General features: G+C 45.3%; 1 protein-coding gene across 2 annotated transcripts in view; it reads left to right on the top strand.

The window, feature by feature from the left end:
* FRMPD3 (FERM and PDZ domain containing 3) overlaps nucleotides 1-27,858 on the top strand; it is a 371,292-nt gene that overhangs the window by 176,353 nt on the left and 167,081 nt on the right. The window contains exons 5-6 of one of the 2 annotated variants that reach the window (XM_077283386.1): nucleotides 11,651-11,753; nucleotides 14,459-14,504. In XM_077283386.1, coding sequence (XP_077139501.1) covers nucleotides 11,651-11,753; nucleotides 14,459-14,504 — 149 coding nt within the window. The remainder of the gene's footprint in view (nucleotides 1-11,650; nucleotides 11,754-14,458; nucleotides 14,505-27,858) is intronic. The other variant, XM_077283387.1, reaches the window with a different exon arrangement.

Genomic DNA, 27,858 nt, shown 5'->3' with positions numbered 1-27,858 from the left:
ACTACTTCTAAACGACCAACATCAAGGCAAGCCCAAACAATTTCAGTGAGCAAATTCCATCAAATCCAAGGTGTTCAACAGGAGGAAACAAAGGTAAACCACCTGTACAACTACTGGCAAAAATTATGGAATCACCGGCCTTGGAGGATGTTCATTCAGTTGTTTAATTTTGTAGAAAAAAAAGCAGATCACAGACATGGCACAAAACTAAAGTCATTTCAAATGGCAACTTTCTGACTTTAAGAAACACTAAAGGAAATCAAGACCAAAAAACGTGGTAGTCAGTAAAGGTTAAGTTTTTTTAACCAAGCATAGGGGAAAAATTATGGAATCACTCAATTCTGAGGAAAAAAATATGGAATCATGAAAAACAAACAAACAAAAAAACCTTCCAACACATCACTAGTATTTTGTTGCACCACCTCTGGCTTTTATAACAGCTTGCAGTCTCTGAGGTATGGACTTAATGAGTGTCAAACAGTCCTCTTCATCAATCTGGCTCCAACTTTCTCTGGTTGCTGTTGCCAGATCAGGTTTGCAGGTTGGAGCCTTGTCATAGACCATTTTCTTCAACTTCCACCAAAAATTTTCAATTGGATTGAGATTCGAACTACTTGCAGGCCATGACATTGACCTTATGTGTCTTTTTTCAAGGAATACTTTCACAGTTTTTGCTCTATGGCAAGATGCATTATCATCTTGAAAAATGATTTCATCATCCCCAAACATCCTTTCAATTGATGGGATAAGAAGTGTCCAAAATATCAACATAAACTTGTGCATTTATTGAAGATGTAATGACAGCCATCTCCCCTGTGCCTTTACCTGACATGCAGCCCCATATTATCAATGACTGTGGAAATTTGCATGTTCTCTTCAGGCCTTCATCTTTATAAATCTCATTGGAACAGCACCAAACAAAAGTTCCAGCATCATCACCTTGCCCAATGCAGATTCGCGATTGATCACTGAATATGACTTTCATCCAGTCATCCACAGTCCATGATCGCTTTTACTTAGCCCATTGTAACCTTGTTTTTTTCTGTTTAGGTGTTAATGATGGCTTTCGTTTAGTTTTTTTGTATGTAAATCCCATTTCCTTTAGGCGGTTTCTAACAGTTCGGTCACAGACGTTGACTCCAGTTTCCACCCATTCATTCCTTATTTGTTTTATTGTGCATTTCCTGTTTTAGAGACATATTGCTTTAAGTTTCTGGTCTTGGCGCTTTGATGTCTTCCTTGGTCTACCAGTATGTTTGCCTTTAACAACCTTCACATGTTGTTTGTATTTAGTTGAGATTTTAGACACAGCTGATTGTAAACAACCAACATCTTTTGCAACATTGCATGATGATTTACCCTCTTTTAAGAGTTTGAGAATCCTCTCCTCTGTTTCAATTGACATCTCTCGTGTTGGAGCCATGATTCATGTCAGTCCACTTGGTGCAACAGCTCTCCAAGGTGTGATCACTACGTTTTAGATGCAGACTAATGAGCAGATCTAATTTGATGCAGGTGTAAGTTTTGGGATTGAAAATTTACAGGGTGATTCCATAATTTTTTCCTCAGAATTGAGTGATTCTATAATTTTTCCCCTATGCTTGGTTAAAAAAAGTAACCATTACTCACTACCACACTTTTTGTACTTGATTTCTTTTAGTGTTTCTTAAAGCCAGAAAGTTGCCATTTGAAATGACTTAAGTTTTGTGCCATGTCTGTGATCTGCTTTTTTTCTACAAGATTAAAAAACTGAATGAACATCCTCCAAGGCCGGTGATTCCATAATTTTTGCCAGGGGTTGTAGATGTTAGTGTGTGAATCTGCGATGCCTGCTAGGGCCGTGGGGTACTCGGTCTGGGTCGGGCAGTTCTTCAGGGGTTGTCACAGCAGCAGTGACCCGGTCCATGGCCCTGGGCACGCAATAAAATAATGAGGGAAAGTTTGTAGGGGACTTAACTTGACGCCATCTATGATGTTCAGCAATGGATGGCCTACACTGCTTAAGGGGACCACTGGGGCCGATGGTGATGCAGCTGGGATGGTTCTGCTCCCCACAGGTGGAGCGTTGCCCCAGGGCTACCGGTACTGTTGTAAGGGATTATGGACGTTGGGGTGCAGGACTGACGTTGCTAGAAATGACTGGAAGACACAAGGGCTGTAGTTTTCTTTACCTTTACTTTACCTTTACCTTTACTCGATGGCTGAAGGTGCAGTCCGGGGCATGGGTAACAGATGGTAATGGAGATCCGGGCAGCCTGGAAGCAATTTAGGATCCACCTAGCCAGGATGGTTTGGAGGTCTCCCTACTGCACTGTCCTGTTAGGTCCCTGCTGCTTTAAGCTCTGCTCAAGTTTCTCTTACTGTCTGGCAGTTAAAATAAAACAGTACCCACATAGCAGGCCGCTTGAGCCTATTACAGTTGTTGCTCCTTTGCAGCGGCTCCCGGCTCAGGGATGCTGCTGTGCCACTGGGTGTTAGCTGGGCCAGGAGACCTGCAGTCTCCTACCCTCTGGATTTAGCTGCCGGGACTTCAGTACCCGCCCAACCACGAGCTCCAGTGTCCAGTTTCTAGCGCTCAGCTCTAGGGTGAGCTTGGTTAGAGCTCCACTCCCCAGGTTCTCCTCAACTCCTCTCTTCCCCTCTAACTCTCTCAGACTCACTAACTCCGCCTTCAGGCCAGAACTTATAGGGAAGCTCCCCTGAAACCGGGTGTTAGAGCTCCCCCTTCTGGTCTGTAGTAAGGAAAAAGTGTTGGATGCTGGTGTTCCCTGGTAAGGGGACCCCTCCTTGCTTCCAGGCATGACTTCACCCCCTGTGAAAGAGGCAATGCCACTGTGGCAACCGGACTCCGGGGGTGCCACAAATCCACATCTTGGAAGACATATTTCAGCTCTCAAAATCTGTGGAAGAATCATAATGTATGGAAAGGCAGATGAAACTTCTAATGGAACAGATCTAGGGAACTAGTCATGTTGGGAAGAAATTTTCTCCATGTAAGTAGCAATTAATATTTACCTCATGGGGTTTTTGCCTTATTGATCAACTTATTAGGTTAAAAGGTGAACTTGATGGACTTCTATATTACTTTAATCCTTTACACTATAAAACTATGAACTAAAAACAGCTGAGACAAAGCTTGGAAGATAAAATGCAAGAAAGTAAGAGAGGAGGATATATGAAAAAGAGAAAAACAACTGGTGTACTCCATCACTTTTCAGACAGAAAGTGTATGGATTTGTTAAGGCTACAGAGGAAAAATAAAGGAAATAGGCATGAAGATCATCGAAAAGAATGTTCTGAAGGTTAATATTAGTGATGAGCGAACGTGTTCACTCGAACCTGGTGTTCGATCGGACATTAGGGCGTTCGAAGGTGTTCGGTATTCGGCCGAACATCTCGCGGTACTCGAGTGAAATCTCGTTTTTGTTTTTCTCATTTTTGGCGGTTTTTCAAGGAGCCAATCATGTTAGGTGAGCCTTCTAAGCTACTAGCATGACGTAGGGACATGTACAAGACGAGAGCAGTGAGTGGCTGGCCAGATCAGGTGACCTGACCAGCCAATAGACTGCTTTCATTATGTTCGGCGCTTTCAGCCATTTGCAGTGTGAAAGAGCATAGGGACAGACGTGCTGGGGGGACTGGGAATTGATAGGGACTAGAGCAGGGACAAAGACCAGAATTAATCAGGCAGGCAGGGTGCAGAAATCAACAGCCCTTGTCAGGGCTAATCTACGTTTACTACTACTAGTCCTCTCTTGTATTTGCTGGCTAGCTGTGTGGCAGCTGGGACCAGGAGTGCAGCGGCCGCCATCTTAGCTGCGCACTCACTGTCTCAGTGCCAAGTCTCAATCTCAGTCTCCAAGTCAATCTTTATAGGCATTAGGCATTAGGCAGGGATCGTGTGTGCATTAGGCTGGGCTTTATAGTGCGGCGTCCGCCATTTTGGGCGAACGCCGCACTATTAGAATATCGGCTGCTGGATGTTCCTCAGACTCCATTTAGCCTCCAGCACACGCTGTCTGTAACCTCATTTGTGCTGCTGTCTGGGACTTGTAGTGCCTCAGACTCCAGCACACGCTGTAACCTCATTTGTGCTGCTGTCTGGGACTTGTAGTGCCTCAGACTCCAGCACACGCTGTAACCTCATTTGTGCTGCTGTCTGGGACTTGTAGTGCCTCAGACTCCGTAGAGTGGTACAGCACACGCTGTCACCTCATTTAATAATAATAATATTAATTAATAACAATAATTAATAAATTAAAAAAGGAAATATTTGCGGCCTAAAAATAAAACCGCATAAGATATAAAAATGCATTTTTGAGTGATACAGATATACCACACCTGGCCCAAAAATATTTGTTTAGCGTACACATAAGCGCAGTGTACAGAATACGCAATTCTGCCACATATATAGTATATATATATATAGTATAGAATACCCTACATTCTAATCCAAGGTTTTGTGTGTCCAAAAAACCGCATTAGATAAAAATTGCATTTTTATAGCACGCCATATCTAATAGTTAAAGAAATAAAGGGTATTTGATGTGAAGAAATACCACAAATATAAACACAGTTTTATATCTGTTACTGGTACCCAAGTTTTGTGGTTCAAAAATACGCTCTGTATTTAGTGACTAGGCCTGTTGCCAGATTTGTGCACGCCATATCTAATAGTTAAAGAAATAAAGGGTATTTGATGTGAAGAAATACCACAAATATAAACACAGTTTTATATCTGTTACTGGTACCCAAGTTTTGTGGTTCAAAAATACGCTCTGTATTTAGTGACTAGGCCTGTTGCCAGATTTGTGCACGCCATATCTAATAGTTAAAGAAATAAAGGGTATTTGATGTGAAGAAATACCACAAATATAAACACAGTTTTATATCTGTTACTGGTACCCAAGTTTTGTGGTTCAAAAATACGCTCTGTATTTAGTGACTAGGCCTGTTGCCAGATTTGTGCACGCCATATCTAATAGTTAAAGAAATAAAAGGGTATTTGATGTGAAGAAATACCACAAATATAAACACAGTTTTATATCTGTTACTGGTACCCAAGTTTTGTGGTTCAAAAATACGCTCTGTATTTAGTGACTAGGCCTGTTGCCAGATTTGTGCACGCCATATCTAATAGTTAAAGAAATAAAGGGTATTTGATGTGAAGAAATACCACAAATATAAACACAGTTTTATATCTGTTACTGGTACCCAAGTTTTGTGGTCCAAAAATAAGCTCTGTATTTAGTGACTAGGCCTGTGGCCAGTTTTGTGCACGCCATATCTAATAGTTACATAAAGAAGGGGTATTTGATCTGAAGAAATACCACAAATATAAAACACAGTTTTATATCTGTTACTGATACACATCAGTTTGCTGTAAACCAAGGTTTGGTTGCATAAAATACGCTCTTTACCGAATAGTCCTTTTTGCAACACGCAATATATCCTCTGTTTGGACAAATAGAGTGTATTTCACCTTCATAACTAGCTTTTCTAGCATAACCTTTACAATGGTGAACCCCAGGGGTAAGGGACGAGGACGAGGACGTGGTCGTGGGCGTCAAAGTGAGGTTGCAGGCAGAGGCCGTAGTCCTGGGCAGGGTGACACAGTACCTGCTTCTGATGGAGCACTGGAACGCCGCAGAGTACCCTTTTCTAGCTTCCTGTCCCAATTTACAGTGTCACGTGGCACACCCCTATTGGATCCCCAGCAGTGCGAACAGGTGATCAACTGGATAGCGGATAATGCATCCAGTAGTTTATCCACCGCCCAGTCTTCCACGCAGTCCACCAACGCTAGCCAAGGGAGTGGACCTCAGGATCTTTCAGCTCAACCTCCTCCCGCCCAGCCTGGCCCCTCCTTGGAAATTAGTGATTCAAATCCTGCATACTCCCAGGAACTGTTTTCCCAACCCTTCCTAGATTCACAAAGCACTGCTGAGCAGCAACCTGACCAGTGGGTCTGTCCCGATGCCCAAAATAGAGAGCTTTCCCAGTCTGTGGGTGATGAAAGTGGGGATTTACAAATAGTCTGTGGAGAGGTGTCTGAGGATGAGACACGGGTGTCAGACAGTGAGGTGCTTGTCAGTGCAGTAATTCCCAGGGGGGAGCAGGCTGATGAATGGGAGGAGGAGGAGCCGGTGGATGATGAGGTGACTGACCCCAGCTGGGTTGTTAGGCCTAGTCAAGAGAGTGCTTCGGAGGGGGAGGCAAGTGTAACATCAGAAAACGTTGCAAGAGGTAGACGTGCGACCAGAGGGAGAGGCAGGGCCAGAGTAATTTCATCAGACAGAGGTTCAACAAGTGAACCAGTTTGGTCGAGGCCTCGGTGTTCTAAAGTCTGGAGCTTCTTTAAAGAAAGTGAGGAGGACCGACGGACTGTGTTGTGCAACCTGTGCCACACCAAGCTCAGTAGGGGAGCCACCACTAGCAACCTAAGCACTACCAGCATGCGCAGGCATATGAGTGCTAAACACCCAACTCATTGGAATCAAGGCCGTTCACCTCCTTCTGGTCGCACCGCTGCTCCTTCCCCTGTGTCACATGCTGGCTCTGCCAGTAACTCCCCAGCCCAGGAGCCCGGCACCAGCGACTCCCGCCATGCAACCACCCCTGCACCTTCACCATCCCCCCCACAATCCACCAATGTGTCCCAGCGCAGTGTTCAGCTGTCTTTGCATGAAACATTTGAGCGCAAGCGCAAATATGCCTCCACCCACCCACATGCACAGGCCTTAAATGTCCACGTCTCCAAACTCCTGAGTTTGGAGATGCTGCCCTACAGGCTGGTGGAGACGGAGGCATTCCGCAACCTGATGGCGGTGGCTGCCCCTCGCTACTCCGTCCCAAGCCGCCACTATTTTTCTCGATGTGCCGTCCCAGCACTACACCAGCACGTGTCTCAGAACATCAACCGTGCCCTGACCAACGCGGTTACAGAAAAGGTCCACTTAACCACGGACACGTGGACCAGTGCTGGGGGGCAGGGACACTATATCTCCCTGACGGCACATTGGATTAATTTGGTTGAGGCTGGGACAGAGTCTGAACCGGGGTCAGCTCATGTGTTGCCCACACCCAGGATTGCGGGGCCTACCTCGGTGACTGTTTCCCAGGATTACTATACTTCTCCCCCCTCCTCCTCCTCCTCCTCCTCCTCCTCCACAAACACCACTTGTAAATTTCCATCCGTGGACACGCCACCTTCAGTCGGCAGCTGCAGTCGCAGCAGGACCGCAGTGGGCAAGCGCCAGCAGGCGGTGCTAAAACTGCTGAGCTTAGGTGACAAGAGGCACACTGCCCAGGAGCTGTTACAGGGCATGACGGCTCAGACGGATCTTTGGCTGGCGCCGCTGAACCTGAAAGCAGGCATGGTCGTGTGTGACAACGGGCGTAATCTGGTGGCGGCTCTGCAACTGGGCAGACTCACACACGTTCCATGCCTTGCCCACGTGTTCAATCTGGTGGTTCAGCGGTTCCTCAAGACCTACCCCAATCTGTCAGATTTGCTCACCAAGGTGAGACGCATCTGTGCCCATTTCCGCAAATCCACCACTGATGCTGCCACCCTGAGGGCAGTGCAACGGCGCTTACAACTGCCAGCTCACCGACTGTTGTGCGACGTGCCAACGAGATGGAATTCCACCCTACACATGTTAAACAGGGTTTACCAGCAGCGCAGAGCCATTGTAGACTGTCAGATGACCACTTCCACCAGAACCGGTAGTCAAGTTAGTCAGCTTCCTCAAATCTACAATGAGGAGTGGACGTGGATGTCTGATATATGTAAGGTGTTAAGCCACTTTGACGAGTCAACACTGATGGTCAGCGGGGATGACGCCATAATCAGCGTCACCATCCCGCTGCTTTGTCTGCTGAAAAAATCATTGCTCAGCATGAAGTCTGAGGCGCATCGATTGTCACAGGAGATGGGGGAAGAAGAGTTGACTGAGAGCCAGAACACCAGCCAGTCTGTTTCTCAGAGTGTAACTGAGGAGGGGGAGGAGGAAGATGAGGATGAAGAGGAGGAGACTGTGGGCGAGACTGAAGACGGTACCCATTCCCTCTTCTCAGTTCAGCGTGTTTGGGCTGAGGAGGAGGAGTTGGAGGAGGAGGAGGAGGAGGAAATGGAGAGTCGGCCTGTTGCGGAGGGGGAATTCTTACGTGTTGGGACTCTGGCGCACATGGCTGACTTCATGTTAGGCTGCCTTTCCCGTGACCCTCGCGTGAGAAAAATATTTTCCACCAGCGATTACTGGGTGTTCACCCTCTTGGACCCCCGGTACAAGCACAACTTTTCCACTCTAATTCCTATAGAGGAAAGGAGTATGAGACTGCATCAATACCAACTGGCCCTGGTGCACAAGCTGAAAATAGCCTTCCCATCTGACACCGCTAGCGGCAGAGGACGTGGTTCTGAGGGCCAACAAGCGAGGGAGAGGAGGGGAGCAGGCAGCTTGTCAAGCGCTGGCAGAGGATCAATCTCCAAGGCCTTTGCCAGTTTTATGTCACCCATGCAAGAGTATGCCACCAATCCACAGTCTAGACAGAGTAGAGGCGAGATTTACAGAAAGATGGTGAAGGACTACCTAGGTGACCATACCAACGTCCTGCATGATCACTCTGCTCCATACAACTACTGGGTTTCAAAGCTGGACACGTGGCCAGAACTGGCACTGTACGCCTTGGAGGTGTTGTCAGAGCGGGTCTTCAGTGCAGCTGGTGGCATCATCACCGATAAGCGTACACGCCTGTCAACTGACAGCGCTGACAGGCTGATGCTTATCAAGATGAATAAAGCATGGATTTCTACAGATTTCCACTCGCCACCGTGTTAAAGCAGCTCAAACTGAAGTCTGTCATGTCACCGTGCCACTCTCCGTGCTGACGCTGCTGACGCCTCCACATGCTGGGTCTTCGCTACCTCCAAACTATGTAATTGTGCCACTCTGTGGCCTCAATGTGTAAGGAATGATGCTGCTGCCGCCTCCTCAAGGGTCCGTCACCGTGCCACTCTCCGTGCTGACGCCTCCACATGCTGGGTCTTCGCTACCTCCAAACTATGTAAATGTGCCACTCTGTGGCCTCAATGTGAAAGGAATGATGCTGCTGCCGCCTCCTCAAGGGTCCGTCACCGTGCCACTCTCCGTGCTGACGCCTCCACATGCTGGGTCTTCGCTACCTCCAAACTATGTAATTGTGCCACTCTGTGGCCTCAATGTGTAAGGATTAAGGAATGATGCTGCTGCCGCCTCCTCAAGGGTCCGTCACCGTGCCACTCTCCGTGCTGACGCCTCCACATGCTGGGTCTTCGCTACCTCCAAACTATGTAATTGTGCCACTCTGTGGCCTCAATGTGTAAGGAATGATGCTGCTGCCGCCTCCTCAAGGGTCCGTCACTGTGCCGCTCTCCGGCCTGATGCTGCCTCCGCATGCCGTGCCCATAGCTGCCATGCTGTGTCAGGCTCAATTTCGGTGTGTTTCACCTGCTACCTCATCAAAGTGGGTCACTCTGTCACCACAAAGCTGTTGGCCATAATTTGGCGTAATGGTGCATTTGGGCAGCCTCAGAGGCAACTATGCATGCTGCCCCTGCTGTTTCCTGTCCATTCCAGTGTTGTTTCCATCATTTTCTGAGCTTCCCAGGTTTTTAGGCGACCTTCCCTGTGCAGAGCTTTGGTCCCGCTGAAAAATGTTCGAGTCTCCCATTGACTACAATGGGGTTCGTTATTCGAAACGAACACTCGAACATCGGGAGATGTTCGACTCGAACAACGAGCACCCGAACATTTTAGTGTTCGCTCATCACTAGTTAATATCAGAGTCTTCCACCTTCTCCTTCAGAGCCTAGTTTTTGATCAATGTTGTTTTAGCTGTGGTCTAACACTTATAATTCCATCCTCCAGAACACTTTGTTTCTCCTTCGGCTCCATTTTTGCCTGCTCTGTGCTGTTATATCACGTTATTACATCTGTGCCAGTGTGGCAGCTATTGTTGCCTCTAGGAGCCTTACTTTTGTCTGCCAGCAGTTTAGCTACTTCAATAGCTAATGTTTTACAAAAAAAACTGAGAGACCTGGAATACTTGGTTTGACATCATTCTCTCCAATGTCATAATTTGCACTGGCAATTGTGAGACTGACTTGTGACTTCATGTGGACCAGCCAGTGTCAGACACCATCTTGCCTCATGTCTGTCTAGTCTATCTCTATGTCTCTCTTCCCACCCCAAACTTCTGTATATACAGTACTTGGAGGGTAGCAGAAAGGGGCGGTCTGATTTTTCCAAGGAGTATTGAATAAATCCCCTGGGTTTACGTGAAGTATTACTAGGCCTCTTCTTCTACCTTGCTATCACGTGCATACCAGAACTGGAAGCCTTTTTACTTACTTTCCCATGTTATCACTATTTTACTAAGTTCCATTATGGGATTTGAACATCCTTGATTGCTTGAGCATTATACCGGTTAGTTTCACACTGACATACAGCCTATCTGAGCCTACATAAAACAAGGCTTCCATAGATGGCGAGCCCAGAGGCCATTGATTGACCTCTGGTTGCCATCACATTGTGTTTTGTGCCAGTGGGGTACAGATGGAGCCCTTTCCTCTGTCAACCATTTAGTTTCTGCTAATTAAAGTCGCACCTACAGGATTAACCTGATAGCGGCAGAGTGCCAGCCGTAATATATTGCTGATACCCACTGTTGATGGAGAAGGCTCAGTTCCTGAACTTCCTTCATCCACGTACATGTATTTTGAGATGCACTAAACACTTGGCGGCAGCCCTACAGATTTACGATATGTCAATAGGGGTCTTCAAAATTTTACTAATTGCATTTACTGAAATGCTGAAAGCAAAATGTTTAAGACAATTGATGTATATGGTGATCTAAGATCGGTAGACAGACGGGTCCTGGTGTTGTGGCTTAATACAGAGGTTAAAATCTGGCTATAATATGGCTGCGTAAAGCCAACCTTACGGGAAGTAGGAACTTAAAATAATGAAATTTAATTAGGCTATTCAAAATTTTATGAGTCGTAAGGATCCGTGAAATCAATTAATGGGGATGATAAAGTCTCTGTATAATTAAGAAATCCTAAGAACACTTAAAAACATCAAATGCTAGGGTTATAAAATACTGATTTAGTCTGTGACTATGGAGCGACTGTAAGTCTTGCGAATATTAACATGGTAACACTGTGATCAAAATAGGAGGATAAAGCATAAGGCAACCTCCATTAGAAAATTTGCTTGTAACCTTCTTCCCCATAGGAAACAAATGACTTGCCCTGGGTGTAGCTGAGCAGAAAACATCGATGCGAAACAAGGCTACAAACAATTATCTAAGCATTTCAAAGTGCGAGTCATTTTAGAAGGATTTTCGAGAGACTTAATATTCTATACCACAGCATTTTTCAATCTTTTTCTAAGAGAAGTAACAACAATCCTTATTGTTTCCTAAAATACATTTCTGAAATTAGGGCAAGATGAAACTAGGGATTTTTTAAGCACATCCAAAAGTGAGAGCAGCACAGCGGCTAATAAACAAGGCCATCCTCAGGAGCCAGACATGACATCTGATTACTGTGTGAAAGCACCGATGGTTCTAGATTATGGATGACTTTTAGCTTCCTTCTTTTCAGGAGGTCCATCAGAAAACAAGCTACTTTCTGGAGATCAGGTTCTGGCAATAAATGACGAGGACGTGAGTGAGGCCTCCAGGGAGAGATTCATTGAACTGGTCAGGTAACAAAGAAGCTATAAACTTTCTAAGATATAATGTAAAAGAAAGTGATTCACAAGTGATGCGAATCTACTGATTCCTGCTTCTTTTCATAAAATGAGCACAAAGTATCCATAAAACACCTGATACACGGTGTGAAAATTGTGAGGAACCATATGGAAAAAGCAAAAGAGCCGGTCATCGCAGGTGATTTCAATAAGAATAAGAGTTACAATTAATAAAGGATAAAGAAAAGAGATAAAAGTGATGGGTGCAGGGAGATTCAGTGACATAGGGATAAAAAGTCTGACTTGCTAATTAGAGGGTGCAGTATTTCAAGGGGACTCTGTTAAAAACAAAAAATGTGCCTAAGCACTAACGAGCAGGTAGTTGCTACTTACCTGCCTGTTGTGCACGCCGCCTTCTTCACCTACAGGGATCCCGCTGCCACTGCTGACGTCACATCGACCGAGCGGTGGCTTCTTTTCCACCCTGCTCTGTGGGCGTGGCTTATCGCATCAGTCTGATTGGCAGTCAACTCCCACATTTAGGCAGTGAGAATCTGGCTATCAATCAGAATGACTTCGAAGTCCTGCCCCTTGAACAGAGCGGAGCAAAAAAGAAGCTGCCGCTCTGTGGACGTGACGTCAGCAGAGGCAGCTGAATTGCCGGCAGGAGCGGTCTGTGATGGGCACAACAGGCAGGTAAGTATCTACTACCTGTCTGTTACTGCTTAGGCATGTTTTTTATTTTTCACAAAGTCCCCTTTAAGTAAGAATTCTTTCATACAGACATTGGTCATCTGCACACAACTAAACTAAAATAATGCCGATGCATGGCTGAGTCCAAGCAACCCCCTGCCTCAGACCCGAGGCTACCACAGATTGATTCCATGGTGCTGTACATGAGGGCAGGTTACATACAAATTACAATTAGAAATTACAGTGAACAAACTAATAGTGACAGACAGGTACAGAGGGGATGTTTATAAAAATCTTTATAAGTGTGAAAAAATGTGTAATGTATTAAATACGTAAAAGATATAAGAAATTCGAATATCTGTTATTCATTATCTCACCTCACAAAAAAAATGAAATATAAGTTATATACCAAAGTGACGACAAAAAATAATAATTAAAGGGTTATTCCCATCTTCATATTGTCAGAGGTTGCTTGCAAAAACAATCACTTTTCCAATTTACTGCTAATTATAATTATAATTTTCAGCCATTCTTGAGATGTGAACACTTTTCTATCGTTTACAGATTGTTGCCTAGGAGACCGACCACCGCTGCTGTCTAGCTTGTAAAGACTGTGGTGAAGCTGACCAGGCTAAGGAAATAACGGTGAGCTCCAGTGATCCTGGCAGATTCAAAACAGCGCTTACAAGCTGAATAGATCTTGTAATCACTGCGCGGATGTGGCACCCCAGGAGTTCAGGTACCACAGTGGTATTGCCTTCCTCTCGGGGAGGGTAATGCCATGCCTCGAGACAGGAGGAACCCCTTTGGCAGGTAACCTTACATGCAACACATTCTGACTCCAGGCCAGAAGGGGGAGCTCTACAGCCGACTTGAGGGGAGCTGCTCTCTCTGGTCGGGAGGATGAGTCAGTTGCTAGGCAGACAAGCAGACAGTTGACAGTTGGTAGCAGACAGTGAAAGAGCACAGAATGACTTAGGAGCTAGAGAAGGACTGCTACTGGAACTCTCTAAACTGAGTGCAGTAACCGGTACCGAGAGCCCGAGGCTGTGTGGAACTGCAAGCCCCACGGCAGAACCAGAGGGACTTGCCCACATAATACCTGAGGTACAGCAGCAATCAGAGTCTGGAGTGACCGTGGACAGAGACCCAAAAGAGACGGCTCAAGTTGCCTACCGTGCAGGTACTGTCCCTGGACAGGGAAGAAAGAGGACCTAGTTAGAGAGCTACAAGGGACCACAGAGTGGAAGCGCATAGTGGAAGGCTCCCAAACTGACCTGTCAAGGGGATTCCCACCTGTCTTCAGGCTGCCTGGACTCCAGCTACTCCTGTTACTAGTACCCTGGACTGAGGCTGAATACCATTTCAGTAAACCAGGTAAAGACTGCAACCCTGTGTCCTCCAATTATTTGCAGCATTCACCATTACTGCCCTGGGGACACTGCTTCACCTGTGGGAAGCGACACAATCTTTGCTGCAGCACCATCGCCCCCAGAGGACCCCTTTAAGCAGCGTCGGTCACCTCTGACCGATAACCACAGGTGGCGTCACGAACTTTCCTTATTTCCACAACCCCTTTAAAGACCGTTCCTTTTACTTGGGCGCCCATGGCCACGGACCGGGTCGCTGCCACTGTGACAACCCCTTTAATTGCAACCGGACCCGGTACCGAGTACAACACGGCCCTGACAGGCGTTCCACATACACTGCTAATTAGCAGCGGTGGTCGAGCGCCAAGGCAACGAGCAGTAAACAAAAGAAAAGTGTTAGTGACTCAGGAATGGCTGAAAAATTTGAATATGGATTTACATAGAAAAATTGCTTGTATTTATTACAAGCTCAGTCTGACAGCACCCATGTATGTAGATTCCAATAACACTTTAAAGCAAAATCAGTCCTTTTCCTAGCAAGGAGCAAAAAATGTTTTACCGAATTTTAATGCCTTTATAAATATTAATATATTTACCAGTACTGTCTATTTATTTTTTTAAATGAGCCGCAGTTTGTTTTTTTATGAATTGTTGCAGGAATGCAAAGGACTCAATCACTTTGACAGTACTACATCCCCACCAGGTGAGAACGGTACCTTTACTAATAAATGGCAACAGTGCAGATGGCCATGGTCCCCATACAGACTACTGGTAATAGTGCAGACGACAATGGTCTCCATAAAGACTACTGGTAACAGTGCAGATGGCCATAGTCCCCATACAGACTACTGGTAATAGTGCAGATGGCCATGGTCCCCATACAGACTACTGGTAATAGTGCAGACAGCCATGGTCCCCATACAGACTACTGGTAATAGTGCAGACAGCCATGGTCCCCATACAGACTACTGGTAACAGTGCAGATGGCCATGGTCCCCATACAGACTACTGGTAATAGTGCAGATGGCCATGGTCCCCATACAGACTACTGGTAATAGTGCAGATGGCCATGGTCCCCATACAGACTACTGGTAATAGTGCAGATGGCCATGGTCCCCATACAGACTACTGGTAATAATGCAGATGGCCATGGTCCCCATACAGACTACTGGTAACAGTGCAGATGGCCATGGTCCCCATACAGACTACTGGTAATAGTGCAGATGGCCATGGTCCCCATACAGACTACTGGTAATAGTGCAGATGGCCATGGTCCCCATACAGACTACTGGTAATAATGCAGATGGCCATGGTCCCCATACAGACTACTGGTAACAGTGCAGATGGCCATGGTCCCCATACAGACTACTGGTAATAGTGCAGATGGCCATGGTCCCCATACAGACTACTGGTAATAATGCAGACAGCCATGGTCCCCATACAGACTACTGGTAATAGTGCAGATGGCCATGGTCCCCATACAGACTACTGGTAATAATGCAGACAGCCATGGTCCCCATACAGACTACTGGTAATAGTGCAGAAGGCCATGGTCCCCATACAGACTACTGGTAATAGTGCAGACAGCCATGGTCCCCATACAGACTACTGGTAATAGTGCAGACAGCCATGGTCCCCATACAGACTACTGGTAATAGTGCAGACAGCCATGGTCCCCATACAGACTACTGGTAATAGTGCAGATGGCCATGGTCCCCATACTGACTACTGGTAATAGTGCAGACAGCCATGGTCCCCATACAGACTACTGGTAATAGTGCAGATGGCCATGGTCCCCATACAGACTACTGGTAATAGTGCAGACAGCCATGGTCCCCATACAGACTACTGGTAATAGTGCAGATGGCCATGGTCCCCATACAGACTACTGGTAATAGTGCAGATGGCCATGGTCCCCATACAGACTACTGGTAATAGTGCAGACAGCCATGGTCCCCATACAGACTACTGGTAATAGTGCAGATGGCCATGGTCCCCATACTGACTACTGGTAATAGTGCAGACAGCCATGGTCCCCATACAGACTACTGGTAATAGTGCAGATGGCCATGGTCCCCATACAGACTACTGGTAATAGTGCAGATGGCCATGGTCCCCATACAGACTACTGGTAATAGTGCAGACAGCCATGGTCCCCATACAGACTACTGGTAATAGTGCACATGGCCGTGGTCCCCATACAGACTACTGGTAATAGTGCAGATGGCCATGGTCCCCATACAGACTACTGGTAATAGTCCAGACAGCCATGGTCCCCATACAGACTACTGGTAATAGTGCAGATGGCCATGGTCCCCATACAGACTACTGGTAATAGTGCAGATGGCCATGGTCCCCATACAGACTACTGGTAATAGTGCAGACAGCCATGGTCCCCATACAGACTACTGGTAACAGTGCAGATGGCCATGGTCCCCATATAGACTACTGGTAATAGTGCAGATGACCATGGTCCCCATACAGACTACTGGTAACAGTGCAGATGGCCATGGTCCCCATACAGACTACTGGTAATAATGCAGATGGCCATGGTCCCCATACAGACTACTGGTAATAGTGCAGATGGCCGTGGTCCCCATACAGACTACTGGTAATAGTGCAGATGGCCATGGTCCCCATACAGACTACTGGTAACAGTGCAGATGGCCATGGTCCCCATATAGACTACTGGTAATAGTGCAGATGGCCATGGTCCCCATACAGACTAGTGGTAATAGTGCAGACAGCCATGGTCCCCATACAGACTACTGGTAATAGTGCAGATGGCCATGGTCCCCATACAGACTACTGGTAATAGTGCAGATGGCCCAATCTGAGCACTGTAAGGTAAATTTTAGGGGTTTTGTCTGGGTATTGTAATCCATACACCGTCACCTTTTCTCTTCCATGAATATAGACATCCTCTAATATCACTTTAGTCATAAACACATACATTTACTAAGATTGAAAAAAGACCCAATTCCATCAATTTCGGTAGTTCTCCCTCTCTACAGGGTGGACCATTTATATGGATACACCTAAATAAAATGGGAATGGTTGGTGATATCAACTTCCTGTTTGTGGCACATTAGTATATGGGAGGGGGAAACTTTTCAAAATGTGTGATGACCATGGCGGCCATTTTGAAGTCGGCCATTTAGGATCCAACTTTATTTTTTCCAATGGGAAGAGGGTCATGTGACTGCAGCGCCCCAGAGTCCTGGTCGTTGCAGTACTGATGCTCCACCGCTAAGGGGGGCTATGGTACGTCCGATGGCACTGAAGGAGTTCTTCTGACCAGGTATCACAGACACCAAAACACTTCACAGTCTGGCCTCCAGGGGGAGCTAAGGGTGCTATGTATTAGGCCACTCCTCACAATCTGGTAAAACTGGGGGTTAGGCAGAAAGTTAGATAGAAGCTGACTGGGAATCGAACAGGCAACATCCTGTGGCAGAGGGTGTTGCGGGGGGAGACTCAGGGGGGTCCCTGTCAGGGGTGGGATCCTGACAGAGGCCTAGCGAACAGAGAGAACGTTACGGGACCGCGTCTGCACTTGATCGCGGCGGTACCCGAAGAAAGGACAAGAAGCGAGGTATATTGTGCTGAGTGAGAAACGAGATCAACGCAACAAGGAGAAATACCAGTAGGAGTCGTGCTGTAAGACGAGGCAACATCCTACTGAGGCGCGTAGCCGGTGGCCGGAACGCCGAGGAAGTACTAGGCTCCAAGCAATACTTCAAACCTACGGCAGGACAGTCAGCTATAGGCGGGCTGTCTCACACAAATCACCTACGAAGACATAGGGGGCAACAATAGGAGAGGGGCGACGCTAGGGTCCCGGAAGAACTCCGAGCCTACCCGTCATACGGGTGCGTCCTAGCCATATCATCTGGGGGACGAAGAAGAACATCTTAATCGAGTTGTGAGGGAACTTCAGAAACAGACACAACAGTTGTGGGGACTATCCCGTAAGCACAGCAGGGGAGGACCACAACACACAAGCGCTAGAAGGTAGGCACAGATTTCCACCTGCAAAGGGAACTCTGGAGGTGCCATTGGACCGGCCGGACTTGCGCAGCACGGTTAACCGTATTCCGGACTGAGGATCCTGGGACCTTCAGTAAAGAGGTAAAGAGACTGCAACCTGGTGTCCTCGTTATTTAACCTGCACCGCACCACCACAACATCACCACCTTCCCCTCCACCTTCATTGTACGCCCCTCAGCAGGGTCACGGACCGGGTCTAGCCACCGTGACAACCCCCGAACAGAGACTCAGAGACCCGGTACCGGGTACCCCTCGGCCCTGCGACAGTGGGGGCACTGCATGACACATGAAACTTATTGAGAATTTCACAAGTAAAACAATGGTGTGCTTGGTTTTAACATAACTGTATTCTTTCATGAGTTATTTACAAGTTCTCTTTGTTTACAGCCATTGACATGTTGCAGAGGTTAACACGTGAGGAGCGGATAGGAATTATGTTGATTTCTGGTGAACACAGTACCCGGCAGCAGATTTCAATGCAAGACACTCTACGCAAGAAAACTGTCACCATTCCCATGTTATTTATGTGTATCCATATAAATGGCCCACCCAAAAATGTTTGCCTCATCACTGAACATAATGTCCTGTGTAAACTGAGGGTCCTGTTCCAATTTTTGTTTTGCCCATTCTGCAAATTCAGCACACCGACCTGGGTCATCCTCTTTGAGGTGCTGCAGCAGCTGGATTTTGTAAGGGTGCCCTTTGTGAGTAGCTAATATCTGCCGAAGAGATGTTTGACTGATGCCAGATCGGCGCGCTGAATTTGCAGAATGGGCAAAACAAAAATTGGAACAGGACCCTCAATTTACACAGAACATTATGTTCAGTGATGAGGGAAACTTTTTTGGGTGGCCCATTTATATGGGTACACCTAAATAAAATAGGAATGGTGACAGTTTTCTTATGCAGGGTGTCTTGCATTGAAATCTGCTGCAATGACCCGGGTACTGCGTTCACCAGACATGAACACAAGTTCTATCCGCTCCTCACATGTTAACCTCTGCGACATGTCAATGGCTGTAAACAAAGAGAAACTTGTAAATAACCATGAAAGAATATAGTTACGTTAAAACCAAGCACACCATTGTTTTTCTTGGGAAATTCTCAACACGTTTGATGTGTCACATGACCCTCTTCCCATTGGAAAAAATGAAGTTGGATCTAAAATGGCCGACTTCAAAATGGCCGCCATGGTCACCACCCATCTTGAAAAGTTTTCCCTCTCCTATATACTAATGTGCCACAAACAGGAAGTTGATATCACCAACCATTCCCATTTTATTTAGGTGTATCCATATACATGGCCCACCCTGTATAATTCATTATCATTGCTTTTAATTAAAATTATTTTCCTGCCCGATCAAAAAAATAAATATGTACAAAAAAACAAAAAACTTACTCACCTGACCGATTCCTCCTGCTTCTCTTCTAACACTGGTTTGGTTCCCAATGGTTCCTTTTCTACATGATATTACACCATTTTCAATATGGAAAGGTCTCTACATACAATGCCCTTCCCAGGAGATCCAGCACTGTCAATCACCAGTGAGAGAGGCGGGGACATGCCCAGCCAGTGGGTTGATCAGTGCACTGAGACTCTTGGCCACGCCAGGGGTGCACCAAGCAGTCTAATTAGCATATGTTATTACACATCAGTCTCTGCAAAATGGAGGCAGCAATGAAAACGCTAGAGGTACAAATTTAATTGGAACTACAGGTGCTTCTTATAAAATTAGAATATCATCAAAAAGTTAATTTATTTCAGTTCTTCAATACAAAAAGTGAAACTCATATATTATATAGAGTCATTACACACAGAGTGATCTATTTTACGTGTTTATTTCTGTTAATGTTCATGATTATGGCTTACAGCCAATGAAAACCCAAAAGTCATTATCTCAGAAAATTAGAATACTTTATAACACCACCTTGAAAAATGAATTTAAAATCCGAAATGTTGGCCTACTGAAATGTATGTTCAGTAAATGCACTCAATACTTGGTTGGGGCTCCTTTTGCATCAATTACTGCATCAATGCGGCGTGGCATGGAGTCGATCAGCCTGTGGCACTCCTGAGGGGTTATGGAAGCCCAGGTTGCTTTGATAGCAGCCTTCAGCTCATCTGCATTGTTGGGACTGGTGTCTCATCTTCCTCTTGACAATACCCTATAGATTCTCTATGGGGTTAAGGTCAGGCGAGTTTGCTGCCAATCAAGCACAGTGATACTGTTATTTGTAAACCAGGTATTGGTACTTTTGGCAGTGTGGACAGGTGCCAAGTCCTGCTGGAGAATGACAATTCCATCTCCAAAAAGCTTGTCAGCAGAGGGAAGCATGAAGTGCTCTAAAATTTCCTGGTAGATGGCTGCGCTGACTTTGGTCTTGATAAAACACAGTGGACCTCCACTGGCAGATGACATGGCTCCCTAAACCATCACTGATCGTGGAAATTTCACACTAGACCTCAAGCTGCTTGATTGTGGCCTCTCCACTCTTCTTCCAGACTCTGGGACCTTGATTTCCAAATGAAATGCAACATTTACTTTCATCTGAAAACAACACCTTGGACCACTGACAACAGTCCAGTTCTTTCTCTCCTTGGCCCAGGTAAGACGCTTCTGGCATTGTCTATTGGTCATGAGTGGCTTGACACAAGGAATGCGACACTTGTAGCCCATGTCCTGGATACGTCTGTGTGTGGTGGCTCTTGAAGCAATGACTCCAGCAGCAGTCCACTCCCTGTGAATCTCCCTCAAAATTTTGAATGGCCTTTTCTTAACAATCCTTTCAAGGCTGTGGTTATCCAGGTTGCTTGTGCTCCTTTTTCTACCACACTTTTTCCTTCCACTCAACTTTCTATTAATATTCTTGGATACAGCACTCTGTGAACAGCTGGCTTCTTTAGCAATGACCTTTTGTGGCTTACCCTCCTTGTGGAGTGTGTCAGTGACTGACTTCTGGATATCTGTCAAGTCAGCAGTCTTCCCCATGATTGTGGAGTTACTGAAACAGACTAAGGGACCTTTTTACAGTGGGTACGGAAAGTATTCAGATCCCTTTAAATTTTTTACTCTTTGTTTAATTGCAGCCATTGAGTGAATTCAGAAATGTTAATTTTTTCTCATTAACCCCTTCACCCCCAAGGGTGGTTTGCACGTTAATGACCGGGCCAATTTTTACAATTCTGACCACTGTCCCTTTATGAGGTTATAACTCTTGAACGCTTCAACGGATCTTGGCGATTCTGACATTGTTTTCTCGTGACATATTGTACTTCATGATAGTGGTAAAATTTCTTCGACATAACTTGCTTTTATTTGTGAAAAAAACGGAAATTTGGCAAAAATTTTGAAAATTTTGCAATTTTCCAACTTTGAATTTTTATGCCCTTAAATCACAAAGATATGTCACACAAAATACTTAATAGGTAACATTTCCCACATGTCTACTTTACATCAGCACAATTTAGGAACCAAAATTTTTTTTTTGTTAGGGAGTTATACGGGTTAAAAGTTGACCAGCAATTTCTCATTTTTACAACACCATTTTTTTTTAGGGACCACATCTCATTTGAAGTCATTTTGAGGGGTCTATATGACAGAAAATACCCAAGTGTGACACCATTCTAAAAACTGCACCCCTCAAGGTGCTCAAAACCACATTCAAGAAATTTATTAACCCTTCAGGTGTTTCACAGGAATTTTTGGAATGTTTAAATAAAAATGAACATTTCAATTTTTTTTACACAAAATTTATTTCAGCTCCAATTTGTTTTATTTTACCAATGGTAACAGGAGAAAATGGACCCCAAAAGTTGTTGTACAAATTGTGCTGAGTACGCTGATACCCCATATGTGGGGGTAAACCACTGTTTGGGCGCACCGCAGAGCTCGGAAGGGAAGGAGCGCCATTTGACTTTTCAATGCAAAATTGACTGGAATGGAGATGGAACGCTATGTTGGGTTTGGAGAGCCCCTGATGTGCCTAAACATTGAAACCCCCCACAAGTGACACCATTTTGGAAAGTAGACCCCCTAAGGAACTCATCTAGATGTGTGGTGAGCACTTTGATCCACCAAGTGCTGCACAGAAGTTTATAATGCAGAGCCGTAAAAATAAAAATAATTTTTTTTCACAAAAATTATTTTTTTCGCCCCTATTTTTTTATTTTCCCAAGGGTAAGAGAAGAAATTCAACCCCAAAAGTTGTTGTGCAATTTGTCCTGAGTACACCGATACCCCATATGTGGGGGTAAACCACTGTTTGGGCGCATAGCAGAGCTCGGAAGGGAAGGAGCGCCATTTGACTTTTCAATGCAAAATTGACTGGAATTAAGATGGGACGCCATGTTGCATTTGGAGAGCCCCTGATGTGCCTAAACATTGAAACCCCCCACAAGTGACACCATTATGGAAAGTAGACCCCTTAAGGAACTTATCTAGATGTGTGGTGAGCACTTTGACCCAACAAGTGCTTCACAGAAGTTTATAATGCAGAGCCGTAAAAATAAAAAATCATATTTTTTCACAAAAATTATCTTTTTACCCCCAATTTTTTATTTTCCCAAGGGTAAGAGAAGAATTTAGACCACAAAAGTTGTTGTGCAATTTGTCCTGAGTATGCCGATACCCCATATGTGGGGGTAAACGACTGTTTGGGTGCATGGCAGAGCTCGGAAGGGAAGGAGCGCCATTTGACTTTTCAATGCAAAATTGACAGGAATTAAGATGGGACGCCATGTCGCGTTTGGAGAGCCCCTGATGTGCCTAAACATTAAACCCCCCACAAGTGACACCATTTTGGAAAGTAGACCCCCTAAGGAACTTATCTAGATGTCTTTTGAGAGCTTTGATCCCCCAAGTGTTTCACTACAGTTTATAACGCAGAGCCGTGAAAATAAAATTTCTTTTTTTTTTCGCAAAAATGATTTTTTAGCCCCCAGTTTTATATTTTCACAAGGGTAACAGGATAAATTGGACCCCAAAAGTTGTTGTCCAATTTGTCCTGACTGACTGTTTGGGCGCATGGCTGAGCTCGGGAGGGAAGGAGCGCCTGATGTACCCAAACAGTAGAAACCCCCCACAAGTGACCCCATATTGGAAACTAGACCTCCCAAGGAGCTTATCTAGTTGTGTTGTGAGAACTTTGAACCCCCAAGTGTTTCACTACAGTTTATAGCGCAGAGCCGTGAAAATAAAAAATATTTTTTTCCACAAAAATGATTTTTTTAGCCCCCAGTTTTGTATTTTCCCAAGGGTAACAGGAGAAATTGGACCCCAAAAGTTGTCCAATTTGTCCTGACTATTCTGATACCCCATATGTGGGAGGGAACCACTGTTTGGGCGCATGGCAGAGCTCGGAAGGGAAGGAGCGCCATTTGGAATGCAGACTTAGATGGATTGGTCTGCAGGCGTCACGTTGCATTTGCAGAGCCCCTGATGTACCCAAACAGTAGAAACCCCCAAAAGTGACCCCATATTGGAAACTAGACCTCCCAAGGAACTTATCTAGATGTGTTGTGAGAACTTTGAACCCCCAAGTGTTTCACTACAGTTTACAACGCAGAGCCGTGAAAGTAAAAAATCTTTTTTTTCCCACAAAAATGATTTTTAGCCCCCCAAATTTATATTTTCCCAAGGGTAACAAGAGAACTTGGACCCCAAAAGTTGTTGTCCAATTTGTCCCGAGTACGCTGATGCCTCATATGTTGGGGTAAAACCCTGTTTGGGCGCACGGGAAAGCTCGGAAGGGAAGGAGCACTGTTTTACTTTTTCAATGCAGAATTGGCTGGAATTGAGATCGGACGCCATGTCGCGTTTGGAGAGCCCTGATGTGCCTGAACAGTGGAAACTCCCCAATTCTACCTGAAACCCTAATCCAAACACACCCCTAACCCTAATCCCAACGGTAACCCTAACCACACCCCTAACCCTGACACACCCCTAACTCTAATCCCAAACCTAATCCCAACTGTAAATGTAATCCAAACCCTAACTTTAGCCCCAACCCTAACCCTATCTTTAGCCCCAACCCTAACCCTAACTTTAGCTCCAACCCTAGCCCCAACCCTAACCATAGCCCTAACCCTAACCCTAGCCCTAACCCTAGCCCTAACCCTAACCCTAACCCTAGCCCTAACCCTAGCCCTAACCCTAGCCCTAACCCTAACCCTAATCCTAACCCTAGCCCTAACCCTAGCCCTAACCCTAACCCTAATGGGAAAATGGAAATAAATACATTTTTTTAAATTTTATTATTTTTCCCTAACTAAGGGGGTGATGAAGGGGGGTTTGATTTACTTTCATAGCATTTCTTATATCGGATTGTTATGATTGGCAGCTGTCACACACTAAAAGACGCTTTTTATAGCAAAAAAGTTTTTGCGTCTCCACATTTTGAGAGCTATAATTTTTCCATATTTTGGTCCACAGAGTCATGTGAGGTCTTGTTTTTTGCGGGACGAGTTGACGTTTTTATTGATAACATTTTTGGACACGTGACAGTTTTTGATCGCTTTTTATTCAGATTTTTGTGAGGCAGAATGACAAAAAACCAGCTATTCATGAATTTCTTTTGGGGGAGGCGTTTATACCGTTCCACGTTTGGTAAACTTGATAAAGCAGTTTTATTCTTCGGGTCTGTACGATTACAGCGATACCTCATTTATATAATTTTATTGTGTTTTGGCGCTTTTATACGATAAAAACTATTTTATAGAATAAATAATTATTTTTGCATTGCTTTATTCTGAGGACTATAACTTTTTCATTTTTTTGATGATGATGCTGTATGGTGGCTCGTTTTTTGCGGGTCAAGATGCCATTTTCAGCGGTACCATGGTTATTTATATCCGTCTTTTTGATCGTGTATTTTTCCACTTTTTGTTTGGCGGTATGATAATAAAGCGTCGTTTTTTGCCTTGTTTTTTTTTTCCCCCTACGGTGTTCACTGAAGGGGTTAACTAGTGATATAGTTTTATAGGTTGGGTCGTTACGGACTCGGCGATACTAAATATGTGTACTTTTATTGTTTTTTTTTTTATTTAGATAAAGAAATGTATTTATGGGAATAATATATATATATTTTTTCTTTATTTAGGAATTTTTTTTTTAATTTTTTTTTACACATGTGGAAATTTTTTTTAACTTTTTTACTTTGTCCCAGGGGGGGACATCACAGATCGGTGATCTGACAGTTTGCACAGCACTCTGTCAGATCACCGATCTGACTTAGAGCGCTGCACGCTTACCAAGCGCCTGCTCTGAGCAGGCACTCAGTAAGCCACCTCCCTCCTTGCAGGACCCGGATGCCGCGGCCATCTTGGATCCGGGACCTGCAGCGAGGAAGGAGGTAGGAGACCCTCGGAGCAACGCGATCACATCGCGTTGCTCCAGGGGTCTCAGGGAAGCCCGCAGGGAGCCCCCTCCCTGCACGATGCTTCCCTGTACCGCCGGCACACCGCGATCATGTTTGATCGCGGTGTGCCGGGGGTTAATGTGCCAGGGGCAGTCCGTGACCGCTCCTGGCACATAGTGCCGGATGTCAGCTGCGGTAGTCAGCTGACACCCGGCCGCGATCGGCGGCGCTCCCTCCGTGAGCGCCACCGATCGCGCTGGACGTACTATCCCGTCGGTGGTCATACGGGCCCATCCCACCTCGACGGGATAGTACGTCCAATGTCAGAAAGGGGTTAATGTACACTCTGCACCTCATCTTGACTGAAAAAAAACAGAAATGTAGACATTTTTGCAAATGTAATAAAAAAGAAAAACTGAAATATCACATGGTCATAAGTATTCAGACCCTTTCCTCAGATAAATATGTCCGATATGAGTATATAGCAAATATGAGTATATTTAAGTCACATGCTGTCCATTTCCTTGTGTGCCTCCTTGAGATGGTTCTACTCCTTCATTGGAAGCCATCTGTGGTTAACTAAACTGATAGGACTTGATTTCGAAAGGCGCACACCTGTCTATATAAGACCTCACAGCTCACAGTGCATGTCAGACCACATGAGAATCATAAGGTCAAAGGCCAAGGAGCTCAGAGACAGAATTGTGGCAAGGCACAGATCTAGCCAAGGTTACAACAGAATTTCTGCAGTACTCAAGGTTCCTAAGAGCACAATGACCTCCATAATCCTTAAATGGAAGAAGTTTGGGACCACCAGAAGTCTTCCTAGACCTAGCCATCCAGCCAAACTGAGCAATCATGGGAGAAGAAACTTGGTGAGAGAGGTAAAGACGAACCCCAAGATCACTGTGGCTGAGCTCCAGAGATGCAGTAGGGAGATGGGAGAAAGTTCCACAAAGTTAACTATCACTGCAGCCCTCCACCAGTTAGGCCTTTATGGCAGAGTGGCCAGACAGAAGCCTCTCCTCAGTGCAAGACATATGAAAGCCCACATAGAGTTTGCTAAAAAACACATGAATGACTCCCAGACTATGAGAAATAAGATTCTCTGGTCTGATGAGATGAAGATAGACCTTTTTGGTGATAATTCTAAGCAGTATGAGTGGAGAAAACCAGGCACTGCTCATCACTTGCCCAATGCAATCCCAACAGTGAAACATGGTGGCGGCAGCATCATGCTATGGGGGTGTTTTTCAGCTGCAGGGACAGGACGACTGGTTGCCATTGAAGGAAACATGAATGCGGCCAAGTACAGAGATATCCTGGATGAAAACCTCTTGCAGAGCACTCTGGACCTCAGACTTGGCCGAAGGTTCACCTTCCAACAAGACAATGACCCTAAGCACACAGCTAAAATAACAAAGGAGTGGCTTCAGAACAACTCTGTGACCATTCTTGACTGGCCCAGCCAGAGCCCTGACCTAAACCCAATGGAGCATCTCTGGAGAGACCTGAAAATGGCTGTCCACCAACGTTCACATCCAACCTGATGGAACTGGAGAGGATCTGCAAGGAAGAATGGCAGAGGATCCCCAAATCCAGGGGTGAAACATTTTTTGCATCATTCCCAAGACAACTCATGGCTGTACTAACTCAAAAGGTGCTTCTACTCAATACTGAGCAAAGGGTCTGAATACTTATGACCATGGGATATTTCAGTTTTTGTTTTTTAATAGATTTGTAAAAATTACTGCATTTCTGAGGTTTTTTTTCAGTCAAGATGGGGCGCAGAGTGTACATTATTGAGAAAAAAATGAACTTTTTTTTTACCAAATGGCTGCAATGAAACAAAGTGTGAAAAATGTAAAGGGGTCTGAGTATTTTCCGTATCCACTGTAAATGCTTAGGAAGCAATTGCAGTTGTTTTTTGTTAATTATTGTATTTTACTGAGGTAAATACTTTTGGGTTTTCATTGGCTGTAAGCCATAATCATCAACATTAACAGAAATAAACACGTGGAATAGATCACTCAGTGTGTAATGACTCTATATAAGGCTACGCTCACATTTGCGGTCGGCGCCGCAGCGTCGGGCGCCACAGCGTCGCCGCATGCGTCATGCGCCCCTATATTTAACATGGGGGCGCATGGACATGCGTCGCACTTGCGTTTTGCGCCGCATGCGTCCCTGCGGCGCCCGCGTCCGGGCGCAGAGGACGCAGCAAGTTGCATTTTTGCTGCGTCCAAAATCAATGAAAAAAAGGATGCATGCGGCGCAAAACGCAGCGTTGTGCATGCGTTTTGCTGCGTTTTTGTTTGCGTTGTGCCTTGCGGCGCCGACGCTGCGGCGCACAACGCAAATGTGAACATAGCCTAATATAGGAGTTTCACTTTTTGTATTGAGGAACTGAAATAAATTAACTTTTTGATGATATTCTATTTTAGTGAGAAGCACTTGTATATCCTTGAAAAGGCTGTGTGCTTAGTTTATACTGTGATTTTGGGCTTACACGCTTAAAATGTATCACTGCAGAAAACCCAGTACAAAGGATTATGCTCATAGAACACTGGGGCTCCTTGTATCTAGTAAAGGTAAACACTGTCACACTATTTCCTTGATCTATTTTCATAAGTTCTTTTTGCCACAAATCC

This window comes from Ranitomeya variabilis, chromosome 2 (assembly GCF_051348905.1).
Source record: "Ranitomeya variabilis isolate aRanVar5 chromosome 2, aRanVar5.hap1, whole genome shotgun sequence".
NCBI classification, from domain to species: Eukaryota; Metazoa; Chordata; class Amphibia; order Anura; family Dendrobatidae; genus Ranitomeya; species Ranitomeya variabilis.
Note: the sequence above shows the minus strand (reverse complement) of the source record. Positions and strands in the feature narration are given on the sequence as shown.